The sequence below is a fragment of the Ursus arctos genome, unplaced genomic scaffold (assembly GCF_023065955.2).
Source record: "Ursus arctos isolate Adak ecotype North America unplaced genomic scaffold, UrsArc2.0 scaffold_5, whole genome shotgun sequence".
Lineage (NCBI taxonomy): Eukaryota > Metazoa > Chordata > Mammalia > Carnivora > Ursidae > Ursus > Ursus arctos.
Genome location: NW_026623067.1, coordinates 36,181,492 through 36,195,164, shown reverse-complemented (window position 1 = coordinate 36,195,164; position 13,673 = coordinate 36,181,492). Strand labels below are relative to the sequence as shown.

General features: G+C 41.9%; 1 protein-coding gene and 1 long non-coding RNA gene across 2 annotated transcripts in view; one reads left to right on the top strand and one right to left on the bottom strand.

Annotated features, from left to right (window-relative positions):
* The first annotated feature begins 1,481 nt into the window (after positions 1-1,481).
* Positions 1,482-13,673, top strand: part of ETF1 (eukaryotic translation termination factor 1) — a 29,206-nt gene continuing 17,014 nt past the window's right edge. The window contains exons 1-2 of the mRNA XM_026508083.4: positions 1,482-1,648; positions 1,809-1,912. Coding sequence (XP_026363868.1) covers positions 1,827-1,912 — 86 coding nt within the window. The 5' untranslated portion in view covers positions 1,482-1,648; positions 1,809-1,826. The remainder of the gene's footprint in view (positions 1,649-1,808; positions 1,913-13,673) is intronic.
* Positions 2,836-13,673, bottom strand: part of LOC123001520 (uncharacterized) — a 38,512-nt gene continuing 27,674 nt past the window's right edge. The window contains exon 3 of the long non-coding RNA XR_006410507.3: positions 2,836-8,813. This is a non-coding gene — a long non-coding RNA (uncharacterized LOC123001520). The remainder of the gene's footprint in view (positions 8,814-13,673) is intronic.

The window sequence follows — 13,673 nt, the reverse complement described above, 5'->3', positions numbered from 1 at the left end:
CCTCCAATCCATCATTCAGTCCTAACCATTCTAACCCCCTGCATATCAATAGCTTCCAGCTGCACTATCATCACTCTAGTCTAAGCTACAATTATCTCTCACGTGAATGCAGCAGCCAAAGTGATCTCTAAGCTTCTACTTTTGCTCTCTCCAATCCAAACAGAACCATGTCCTTAAAAACGTAAGTACGTCTTCATGTCATTTCCCTCCCTCTATAAACCCTTTAAGCCATCCATCGTTCTTAAAAGAGGCCAAACTCCTAAACCTGGCTTTCATAGCCCTAAATGATATGTCCTCTGCCTCCTCCTCAAGCTACTTTACCCATTCCTGAAGTTGTTCCAGCATACTGGCTTTTTAAGCACACATTTTCCCCCCCAATGTGTTATGCTCTCTTCTGACAAACCCCTACTCATTCTTTGGGTCTCATTCCAAAATCAGGCCCTCCTTTACTACACTCTCACAGCATTCCAGGGTACCCTACATACTTAGGCGATTATTTTATTATACAAAAGTATACAATCACAAATGGTTATAAACCCAACGAAAACTGAAAGCTCCGCTAAGGTAAGCACGGTTACATCCAGTTCACCTCAGCATCCTCAGGAAAACCGAATCTAGCACAGTTTGGGCCCAAATATTTGAACAAATCCAACTGAGGTGAAGAGAGGCATAGTCAACTAAAAATTCTAACTCAAAAAGATAAAAGTTTAAAACGTTAAAAGTTCTAACTTCTATAGCTGCCCATTTTGCTTCCACACTCTCCCCACCTCCACTCTCAAAAGCTCAAACGAAATCATTCGTGGGCTCAGATACCCGAAGGTTTCCAACGTCCCGCAGTCCCTGCTCTCCCCTCCCGTCCCCACAAAGTTCCAGGTCCAAAATGAACCCACGTGAGCACTGAGGCGAGACGTAACGCGCCTCTTTTGCCCTTGCATGTGGCGGGGTCCCGGAACACCGGGGGAAATTTTCCTAATCCAGACACCCGGGCTGGGAGCTTGAACACTAGTCCGCGCAACAGTGACGCACGTCGGCCGGAGCACTTTGTCAGCTATGAAGCCACGAAGCTTGAGGCGTTTCTTTGAGACTCCTCAGGTGCAATTCAAATCGTGTGTCCCGGCCCGATTGTCTAGCCGCTCGTCCTAGATTTTCAGACGCCCATTCCATTCACCGAAGAGGGGCGGAAAAGACTACGACCACCTCTCCTCGCCCTTTAAAAAACACCCCCTATCGGCGGCTGGCGGGTTGCTGAATAAATTCTCGCGAGAGCCACCGGCTTCCGCCCGCTTCCTCCACTCGGCTATCCGGACCGGAAAGAAGGCGGTACTTCCCCGCCCCTGGTCCTACCTCACAAGGCAGCGCGGCCCCAGCTGCGACCAATCAACGAGCTCATTGTAGGCCGCGGCGCGGACAGCCAATGGCAAGTCGCGGCGCGCGCAGAGCTTCCTCTCTTCCGCACCGGCCCCCTCCCTTCCGCCCGCCGACTTCCACTCAGCCTCTGGCGGAGGAAGTGATGTCACAGGCCCCATGTGAGCGGATTGCAACACATGCAGCTGCCTGGAGAGAGGGAGCCGGTGTCCTACGTCAGAGCCGCCGCCGCGGAGCCGCCGCCGGGGAGGAGCAGCCGCTGCGCCCAGGACTGGGCCCTTAGGTAAGCGGAGGGAGGGAAAGGCCAGCGACCGCCGCGGCGGGCCGCGCGGGGCGGGAAGAAGAGGGCCTCTTGGGGGTGGCAAGGAAGGGGGCCGCTCTGCCCCAGCGGCGGCGCTAACTCTGTGGTCTTGGTGTCTCCGGGCCCCGCCGGGCCGCTCTAGGGAGGAGGAGGCGAGAAGATGGCGGACGACCCCAGTGCTGCCGACAGGAACGTGGAGATCTGGAAGATCAAGAAGCTCATCAAGAGCTTGGAGGCGGCCCGCGGGTGAGCGCCGCGTCCGGCCCCCCCGTGCCCTCTTGGTTCCCGGACCCCTCAGGATGGCCGCCCCCGCGCCGCATGGCCGGATGAGGAGAACCAGACACTAGTCAACTCCCGCCTTCTGGATCTCTGGGTAGTAGCCCCCGACCCAGGGGCGAGGGTCTGCGCGGTTGGCCGAAGAAGGGGTCCTTCCCCTGCTTCGGGGCAAGGGGCCCCTCTCCCGGGGCTCGGACCACTTGACTCTCTCGTGGAAGGCCATTGCTACTTTTGAATCTCTCCTAGGCCCTTGAATCCAGCACCTCCCTCTTCGAGCTCCAGGTGCTGCCACCCTGTTCGGGTGCTGTTGGGGAAAAGGGCTTGGCCTTCCTTTCCGAACGCCCTTCCCTGGTTTCCTCTCTTCCTTCATGTTTCTCAGCCAGGTCTCATTAAAATGGCCTCCCCCTCTTCGGTCTTCTGAGACCCGGGTCGGTGAAGTTTGGATGGGACAGGAAGGAGAGGTGGTCAGGGACAACCTCTTTCTGACTTTCCCTGGTATCTCTGGGTCTTCCACTTTTCCCGAGATGACTTCTCCAAGTCCTCTAATTAAGCTCCTCCACCCGGAGCTTCCTGGTGTTAGCTGTTGAAGTACCCACCTATGAAATGAAAATGCCAACGTGTGCGGGGTGGGGTAGAGAGGAGACTTTGGTTGGCGAATCCGCATCTGTATATCCAGGAAAAACTGGGTTATGGGGCCGTTGATGTGAACTGTTAACTACGGGGTCCTTTTAGGTCTCTCTCTCTGGAACTTCAGGGATAGAGGTGACTGATGTACTAATAGTAGCTTGTTGAAATTTAGAACTGAATTAGGTGGGCTTTGGGTCTCCTTTTGTAGATTTTGTGGGTGTGCACTATGGGAAAGTTAGATTGAAACTGGCTGTATATGCTTTTTTTTTTTTTTTTTAAGTTAAAAAATATTCGTTTGGAGAAGGGTGTCAGGGGCATTCCCATTTTATTTATTTTGTTCCTTTCCCAGTTATAGGAACTTTTTGCTTACAGGAAGTGCCCCCCCAAAAAAGGGCGTTTGGAACATTACATATTTGTATGTCTGAGCATTCTTAGAATAGCAGAGTTCCTTGCTCCAGGCCATGTGGAAAGTTTGTTTTCAACACAGGGGACAATCTGGTTTCCAGCCCAGGTTTGTCCTTGATTGGTTGATTTGCATTGCAGTGATAGAATTAATCAAGCTTTTAATTGTTGTGAAATAAGGTGTGCTTAGTTATGTCAAAGGCCCAGAGTTAGTAGATTGGTTTTGCCATTGTGTTTTGTTCTTACTAAATTAGTGACAGTTCTGCTTGAAATGAAGCTTCTGAAAGTATGGCTCTCAGTTCAGTGACTTGGGCTTTTGCTGACTCTTTCCCTTGTACAAATTGAAGGTGGCAGCTTATTTTTTATTTGTTTGTTTCTTTTAATTTAATAAAATATTCAGACGTATTTAACAGTCTTACAGGAACTTGAACACAGATGGTTTTTTGCCACATGGTAGACTGAATAATTATTCTCCCAAGTGTGAGCATGTTATACAGGAGGGGTAGTACAGGTCATGACCCGTTATGTATGATGCGCTACCAGGAATTAGATTCGCTTCATTGGGATCTTCTGTTGTGTTACTTTCGATTGAGTATAGCTTTTATGGATTGTTGTTGCAGTGTTTAAAGTTGGATGTGACCTGTAGATTTGTTCTCTTGTCACTTTATTTTGGGGGCAGTTTCACACATTAAAATCTGGATACATTATATGCTCTGAAAGTCTAAAAATGGGAATTTATGACTATAATTTGCCTATTGTCTGTAGTAACGTTAAAAGTAACACTGTGTGTAGTAACAGCATTCCCTTCTGGTGTTTGATGAAGGAAGCTTATTCTCAGATTTGTTCCTAGCCATGTTACCTAGCTAGTTGAAACTTTTTAAGCTCCCCTTTAAACCTTTTAGAGGCTTTATCCCTTTGATTAGCAAAATTCAGTAAAGTTTAAAGCACGCTAAAAATGAGGTTCTTACGCACAACTTTTCTTGTAAGTGATGGGGTTAGTTGGGACATTTTAGACAGTGATTAAGCTGTCTAAAATAGCTGGGAGTAGTCTTCATTTAAACAAATAATATGGTTAATTATCATGTCCTACTTTGCTTTTATTCAGGATTTGGTTGAATCTTGATCCCATGAAAATTTTAGATCTCTGCCATCTCTGGGTATCAGTAAGGAGCCATAACTGTATTCAGTTTGGCTCAGAAGTTTCCCAGTACATACCAATTTCTTTTAGGAAATAGGGAGATTGTATGTGCATGGCTGAATTGTATTAAAGTCAGACTCAGATTATCATAGTGTATCATGAGAAATATTTTCTTTACCTAATGCTAAGATATTTTAAGGAGAAATGTAATGATCTTTAAAGACAAACTGGATGACAAAATAAATCTGTGTGCTGGTGTTTGGGGGTAGCCTTTGGGTTTAAGGAGAAAACTGATGTGTTCAAGCATAGTTATTATCACTAGACAGTGAAACTTAGTGATAAATTAATAGAATTTTCAAATAAAGGGTTTTTTTGTTTGGGTGGTTTTGGTTTGTTTTGGTTTGTTTGGTTTTGGTTTTTGCCCTCCCAGCAGTGTAGAATTCTGGGCATGAAAATCAGATTGGTTTGTTTTTAACAGTAACTATAAGGTATGCTGGGATAAGAGTGATTTTGAAATTGAGAGTCAGTCAGTCATGATTATCTCTTAATAGTATCACCCAAATGTAGCTTTAAAAGGGAACCAGTGCAAAATGGACTCAGTAATTAAGTACATCTGAACAGAGTGAAGTTTCTAAGCACAGTAATTATTGGGTGCTTAGTATATTATAGACACTATGTTAAGCAATACACTCTTTGATTTAATCCTCACAAGAAGTATTGCCGCCTTTTGATAGCTAAGGCACCTGAGGTTGAGAGGTTAAATAACTTGGTATGTGAACTGTAGCAGAGCCCGGGGCTTAAACCAGTGTATTACACAGTGCAATGAATATATTTTATGTTTTCCAAAAATACAAGGCTGGAATGACTCAAATTGTAATCTAAGCAATAACAGACTATTTTATTTTAAAATTTTACTTACTTATATATAGAGAGAGAAGCAAACTCAGCTACTGACTGCGGAGCCTAACGTGGGGCTCAGCTAGGTCTCACAATCCTGAGATCATGACCTGAGCTGAAACCAAGAGTCAGATGCTCGACCAACTGAGCCAACCAGGGTGCCCCTATAACAGATTATCTTAATGTTGTCCTGTCTGTGGAAGAGAGCATTTAAAAGAGCCAGAATGGCTAAAATAGGGAACTTGGTGGAGTCTTTCTGTAGCCCACATCATAACTTAATTTTCTGAGTTGAAAGAAGTGTTACACTTGTGACTTAAATTTAAGTCTGTGGAACATACCTATTTCATATAAGTCTGGTTGAATATTAGTTTCTTTGTGTGTTAATAAAATAATCCTCCAATTCTTTTGGTATATATAAGTTGTACTTAAAGTTAGTGGAAGTTCTTCCTGGTTTATGATTGCTCCTGGTACATTCTCCACCATTGGCTTAATGAGGACAAATTGTACATAGGCCAGAATTGGAACTAGAGCTCTGTGAATGGAACTGTGGTTGTAGGTATTCTGGATAAGGAACTAAAGCAGGTGAATATATTTTACAAGAATGGTGAGTGGGAGATTTTGGTTGTTTTTTTCCTACTAATGTTTTCTGAACCAGCAAGAAGTAGCCCCAGATATAAGGCTGGAAGATTTATAGTTTTCAGGTAATAAAATCATTGCCAGAGCCTGTTCTAGCCAAGGACAGTGGTAAATGTGACAAACAGATAAGGTTAATTTGGGCTAAGTTGCATCTGTGGGTGATAGAATATTTTTTGACTTACACTTGACCAGGGAACCTCGTATATTTCAGAAATAATGAAGGCTTAGTCAGATAACCCATCTTTGAAGATCTGCACAGTTTGTAAACTTTATTTGGGTCTTCTTTCTTTGGGCATTTTAAATCTTAACTGTTTAGTTAAAAAGAACATGTAGATATTTTGACTTTGAAGGAAATAATAACCTAGCTATACATGACTGCCTTTCAAACTCCCCTGAAATATATAGTTTTTCTGCTCTTCTCTAAGTAGTTCTGATACCAGATGGGAGGCGGGGGGGCTCACATCAAGCAGTTCTCTAGTTCTTAGCTGACAACAGCTGGGTGTCCTACAATTTAATCTAATTCTGTCAGTACATAAAGTTAGCATATGATCCTATAAAGTGTTCGGTCCCACCGGACTGCCTCCATTTGTGATAAGTCTGGGCCTCCCCTATTTCTGACCTACAGGCTTTAAATTGGGGATTTAATAATTTCCTAGAATGGCCCACAGAACTTAGGGAAACACTTTACTTACGCTGTCTTTTTTATAAAGGATCCAAATGAAGAGTAACATAGAGTGAGATCCAGAAGCATCTGAGAACAGGAGCTTCCGTTCCTGTGGAACTGGGGCATACTTCCTGGGTTTACCAACTCAGAAGTTCATTAAATCTTATTCAAAACTTTATAGAATTTAATTTGCAGACTCTCCCTCCTTCCACACCGCAAACCTTTCCCAGAGGTCTGTGGATGGAGCTGAAAGTTTGAGCCCTCGGTTATCTGGTCTTTCTGGTGACCCCAGTGGCCCCACCCTAAGTCAGTTTATTATCATAAATTCAGTTGAACTCCACAGAGATTCCTTCTGAATAACGAAACCCATCACCCAGAAAATTCTAAGGGCTTTAGAAGCTTTGTCAAAAGCCACGGACAAAGACCAAATACATTTCTTATACCACATAACCATTTTTTTTTTATCTCCACAAAATTCCTCACATTATGTTGGATTAAAAGTAATTTTGGGGGGGGGCGCCTGGGTGGCTCAGTTGGTTAAGTGTACAACTCTTGATCTCAGGGTCATGAGTTGAGGCCCCGTGTAGGGCTCTGTGCCCCAGTGGGGAGCCTACTTAAAAAAAAAAGAAAAAAGAATAATTTTGTGAGATTGTTGAATAGGTTCTTTTAACCTTATAGACAAATAATATGGATAGGCTATTAATATGATTTGAATCAATTAAAGTGTATTAAATGTGTCTGAATACCTTCCCCAAGTGAAAGCTGTTGGTTAATAGAACATTCACCTAAATGATACATGGAATGTTCTCAAAGCCATGAGTTTTAGGTACTTTAATTTTTACTTAGTTCTCTATATATTTAAGGGCTGCTTATAACTAAAGTGATACCAGAATATTCGGGCTTTTAAAGAGTGTTTTTTTCATTCTCTTATGCACAAAACCGCCCACCCCCAAGAAAAGTCAAGAATTAGAATATTTTTAATTTCTTGAGATGAATGTAGACCAGAGTACAACTACAGACAGAGGTTTTGGTGGCATCTCACTAAGAGGTCATGATACAGATGCCACCAATAGGTCTGAGCCATGAAGAGAGAAAGATAGGGGGAAGCAGGGGAAAAAATATATTTGATGGGGTGTGATGGTGTCCTTGAGGCAACTCCCAAGTGTCGTATGTTGCCTTCCTCAACCCAGAACTAGTTCTAACAGCCGCTGTATTCAGGAATAATGTTCTATGCACTATGAACCTAATGAACAATTACTGTCTTTGAATTTCAACTCTTGACAGACTTCTCATTGTAATAGCAGATATACTTACCCTTCCAGGAAAGGAAGGCTTACTGTGGACACACTCCTAGGTAAGCACGAGTACCTAATTAGAATAACATTTAAGGCCAAATGCCGTGTGGGTTATATAGGTGTGTCCATCTTACCCCCCACACACACACACACACACACAGACCAGTTGGACCCTTTTAGCAGAGGGCCCTTTTTCTTAGAGCTTGGGGTTAAGGGTGTGCCTATTGTGGCCCCTTGTGCTGGAAGTTCTGTTGTAAGAAAACTTAAAATAAGCTTGGCAGCAAGGTTGAATGGTCTTAGATCCAATTTGAAGGTTCAGAAGGAAGAATTTGCATCTTTTCCCTAGACCAGTAGCTGGAACTGTCCAGCTGAGAACGTGTAGAGCAGAAATTTCTTCAGAGTCCAGTGAATTCTCTAGGGATCTCAGAATCGATAGAATCTTCTCATAGGGTACATTCTGTAGGTATCTTTTAATTCTTCAATAGCCCCTTATCTTAATGAGGGGGAGAAGGGATTAGAGAAGTTCAAGGTTCTTTTTTCCAACAAGTTGGAAAATTAGGTTTCTTGTGGGCACTTTCCTCAAAGAGCATGAAGGCTCCCTTTGGTAACAACTTTTTCTTAAACCACTGGGTGGACACACTTTAAACCCTTGCCTGCTGTCTGTTAAGATGGAAACTTCCCTTTTTTCTTATTTTTGTCACTCTGTGAACAGATACCTTTTCCTTCTTTGAATATAAATGAATGAAAATTAAGTAATTTTATTTTTTGCTTTTTTCTCACCTCCCCCTAAACATAATTGAGTTTAAGAGCCATAATTTTATTATCATTCTCATAGATACAAAGATGAAAACGTGTGATTCTTATACATTGTACACTGATCACATTTACTGTGCTTTAATCCAGCCCTTCTCTTTCATCTACTTAATTTATATGTAATGGGTGCCTTATAAGTATTCATGTGTTTGCTTTGTTCTTTTTTTTTTTTTCCACCTTCCAAGTTCTGTATCTTTAACAGCAATTTTCAGACACAAAGTTTTCATCCAGTGTGTGCTTTGCCTTTTGTCATCATTCTTCTATCCATTTCAGAGGACTTGACATTTTCAGATGCCTAACAACTGCCTCTTGTGCAGATAACTCGGGGATATCGGGCCTGTGTTCTTCTGTTTTCACATTTTCATTTGATCCTCTGAGGTCTCCTTTAGAAGAATGATCCTAGTCAAAACAAAAGATTGTCTTTTCCCTACCGAATTTGGGCCCTTCAAATTAGATTTTCCCCCAAACTCACATCTAGATATATGAAAAATGAAGCCCACAAATGCGTTTTTACTCCTGACCAATGAACTTACAAGCTCCATCAAACGTCTGCTGTAAGTTGGACACTGGACATTTGGAAGAAATGTGTAATACAATGACAGCATGATCTGACACATAACCATGGATTGATATGAACCATTTCCAGAACCATGTACGCAAGTACAGAATAACACATGTTGAAGCGGGACATGGTGTAAGCAGATAATTAGGGGCTTGAATGAGGTGTTGGACATTGTCAAAAACCAAAACAGAAATTGTGTATCTGCTTGGGCAGATTTCCTAGGGGAGGCAAGTATTGTAGAATGTTACCTAGGGCAATAGTAGTATTTGGCTGATACGGTATCTTTGATACAGTGGTGAAGTGAAGCTGTAACTGATCTACAGTTTTGAAATTGTAATTGAAATTCATTCTTGATTGAAAGCCAGTTAGCCTAAAATTAGATCCAAGAGCTTTGTGTTAGTTGATGGTTGGTGAGCTGTCAGGGTATTGAAATAGCGCAGAGCGTTTGTGCATGCGTGCCTTGTTCGTAAAGTTGGCGTGACAGAGCTGAAGACAGTCCCAAAAGTTTGCCTTTCAACCTAAATAAACTTTAGTTTGCAAGTAATGAAAATGTGCTGATCCCCAAACAGTAATTCCTTAATACCTCTGGATATTTTTAGCTTTTTACTAAAAAAATTTTCTTCCTTTCGCGGCTACCCCCATTCTCTGGCATCTTCTGGCCTTGATGACTCCACTTAAGCAAGGAGGAGCCTCAGGAAAGGCAGGTTAGAGGTTCATGACTGAGGTGTGTTTTAATGAAGTAATAAAACTAGTTTTCTGAAGATTAGTTGAATAGCATACATTTTGACTCCTCACAACAGCTCTATGAGGAAACTACTGTGACCATTTCGTGGATGAAGAAATTGAAATACAGAAAGGTCAGCCGAGTAAGGGGCAGTGCTAGATTTTCTGTTCCTACTTCTCTGGTTTCAGAGCCTGTGATCCTGTTATACCACACTGCTTTGCTCTTTGATTAGTATTTCTTCTGCTAGGTAGAAACATCTCCCATTCCCTTATGAAAGGAGGACTCTTGTCCAGGGAAGTTTGCATTTTACTAGAGGGAGGTGTGCTAGACCCAGGAGCAAAGATAAAAGGAAAAGAGGCATGCTTTTTTGCAAATCTACCCAAGGAAGAACTTGGGTTCCAAACATATTTACTCTTAATGAGTATCACTGGTGAGGGAAATAATTTGCTTTTAAATCCTTCCCCAGAAGCACATTTTGTATATTAGAACAGTAACAGCAAAGCAGTGGCTTTTGTTTTATTTGAAAAAAGTATTTGGATTGTGGTAAAGAAACGTTAGGTGCACTGTCTCATTTATAGAATCCCATGTAGAACACTGGTCCCTAAAGCTGGTTGTGACTGATATCTCTAGGCTTTGCCTTGATGTAAGAATACTAGAGAAAGTTTCCAGCTTCTACTGCTCCCTGGTGTGACATTCCACTAGGTTAACTTTGTGAAGTTTTTATAATTTTTTAAATTTAAAAAAAAATTTTTTTTTTTTTAGAGCAGGGGGCAGAGGGAGAGAGAGAAAACCTTAGCAGGCTCCACACCACCCTGGAGCCCGAGATGGGGCTTGATCTCACAACCCTGAGATCATGATCTGAGCTGAAATCAAGAGGGGCACTTAACCAACTAAGCCACCCAGGTGCTCCTATAATTTTTCTTTTTAAAACAAAATAAATGCCTGTAATTGTAGAAAAAGTAATACACCAGGTATATACATTTTTGCTGTGAATTACTAGTCGTAGTGCTGTTGAGGATAAAATACTAAAATGAACCTTTGTAAACTTTCTGCTGGAAATTTTTTCTGGGACATGTGAGTTATTCTGTTCTCTGTGATAGAGGCTGCTTTAATGTCTCAGTATGTTCAGATCTTGGACTTTGTCCCATCTGGTAATGGCATCTGACCCTAAGGTCAATTGCATAAACCTAATTTCAGGTAACTCTGTCTAGCCTTTTGAACAGTAACAGAATCCTCCCTCCTAGTTTGGTATTCTGCAAGCTCTTTATGAAAGGCTGCCCCATCCACCTCCAACCTGCATCAGAGATGATGGGGGGCAGGGCATCAAGTTGAGGATGAACAAAATTAAGGGTAGTAAAAGAAGATACTTTGGAAGTACTGACTTTGTTATATTAAAGACTATGGTTTGGGGGTTTTGGCAAAGGTAAAGCTGGGTCAGTCAAGTCATTTCTAGGCAACTGTTCCTGTCCAAAACTAGCAAGTTTATAACTGGTATTTTATATGGTAGTTTAGAATAAATCTCTGGTGTTGGCATAGAAGAAAGTATATAGAGAAGATCTTATTTCTGATGTTAGGAATTAACCATTTGTTTATTCATCAAATTCATGTGCTAAAATGATTTGTGCCCTTGAGAAGCTTTTATGTAGACCTAGTGTTAGCAGTGTGTTATTTCAGTTTTCAGTACTTGGTGGAAGAAAAAAGGGGGTCAGATCTTTGAAGTGATTGATAACTAGACAGAAGTAGTGACTGACTCCCATGCCACAGCTGTAAGATGAAGCTACTTAATCTTTTATGTAATAAAAGTTTTTAAAGTTTCAGAGGGGAATGGATTTCTGTATTTCTCCCTTATGATAAATAACAAAACCATTTCTAGTGTTCTGGCCATACTATTTTGAACTGCATTTTTTGGTTTGGTTCATTTGTTCTCTATTGGAAGATTTTGTAAGATTTGTAATCCAAGAAAGGTAATTATTACCATCTACCAGAAAGTCACCTTTTATCTCTGGACTTAGATTCTAATAAGACTTACCACCATCTAAAGTGCTTCTCCCCTCCTTCTAGCTGTGCTGTGATGTTAATTCTCTCTGACTATGCTATTAAAGAGCAGAGGGGTAAGGTACAAGGAGCTAGAGTTCCATCTTGTTACCTTTTAGTGAGCCCTTAATATTTGCTATCTATGCTAGGCATTTGACATATATTACAGAATCCTCATGACCTTGTGAAGTAAATAGAAACTGAAGCCCAAAGAGATTTATTTATGTAAGTTGCTGTAGGTTATGAAGATAAGACATGACATGAACCCAAATGTGTTGTATAAATCTGTGCTCCTGGGGTGTCTGGATGGCTCAGTCAGAAGAGCATGTGACTCTTGATGTCGGGATCTAGGGTTCAAGCCCCACGTTGGCTGTAGAGATTACTTTAAAAAAATCTTATTTAAAAAAATAAAAATCTGTGCTCCTAACCAACCTCCTACACTGTTGCCATATTAAACCCATATCAAAAAGATTGCTATAGTCTCAAACTTTAAACTTAGTTTTGCATGTTTGGTAAAAGAAAAATAGAAAGCCCATGGTGAATTAAAAAATATGGACAGAGGTGCCTGGGTGGCTCAGTTTTTCAGGCATTGGACTTATGCTCAGGTCATGATCTCTGTACTTAGTGGGGAGTCTACTTTTCCCTCTCATCTCCCTCTGCTCCTCCCTCTGCTCATGCGTGCGTGCTGGCACTCTTTCCCTCTCCCTCCCTTCATGTAAATAAATAAAATCTTTAAAATATATATATAGACAAAGGCAGTAGAAATTGGAGAGGAACTAGTTGATTTACAGCTGGCGATCCATACAATGTGGCTAGCTTAGCAATTCCCAGAAATGACTTGACTGAGCTTTAAGTTGAGCTTTTTGAGCTTGAAAGGGGGATGGTGGGAATCCTTGGCCACCCATATCCTAGGCACAACCCCAGTCATCAAATACTGGGACGAAAGCTCCTTGGGGAGCATACCCTCTAAATCCCAGCAAAGAGTATAGCATATAGTAGGCAGTCTACTTCCTGGTCCTACACTGAAAGTAATTCTCTTAAGTAGGGGTGATGAGATGGGTGGCAGGCATTTGGTGCACAGTGGGTGTTCTGTCTGGGAAAAGTTGGACAGTTAATTGTGGTTGTATTGCTGCTAGGGTAAATGACAGCAGCTTACCTCCAGCAGGTGGGCTCTGAGTTTGTCTTCTCTAGGTGGGGATGAGCTCATGGAATCTCTGGCTCCAGCTGGCCAAGAGAGCCTGCTTAAAGTCTCAGAAAGCAAGCCAGACCCAGTGATTCTCAGCCCTAGTTGCACATCAGAATTGATATAATTGTATTTGAATCAGTCTTTCTGAAACTTGAGGCTCCCTCTTATAATCACCACTACCCTCACTGTCCCTATTCAAGAGCGATTGAATCAGAATAGAGGAAGGAGAGATCTTTTTATATATGAGCATTTAATTTTTTTGTTTTGCTCTTTTAGAAAGTTCTCTCAAGGATTCAGGGTTCTCATGCAAATAGTCGTTGTCGTTTTTTTTTTTTTTTTTTTCCAGCTAGTTTTCAAAAGTGTTCTTGAGCGTTATTGCTGATGAACCTTGATAAAATCTTTACAAGTCAAAGAATGCCTAGATTTTCTTTGCCTGCCATTCATCAGAAGGCACATTGAATCCAAAGGGTGCAGCTGTATGAGACCTAAAGTTACACATACCCCATAGTCCAGGCTTTTCTCTGGTTACCTTGCATTTTTTGCCTTACAGGCATTTCAGTCCTGGCACTTCAGGTGACCTTATACATGTTTCCCTGTCCATAATGCTCAGGGTTCATGAAACCTTGGATGAATAACTGGTGGCACTACCGTAACCTCCCCTGTTAGGGAGAGACACTTTTCTTCAAAGGTTTATTTGAGACTGAAGGAAGGCAAAGCTGTCAGCTCTTTAAATTCTCTTCCTTCCTGAGTTTT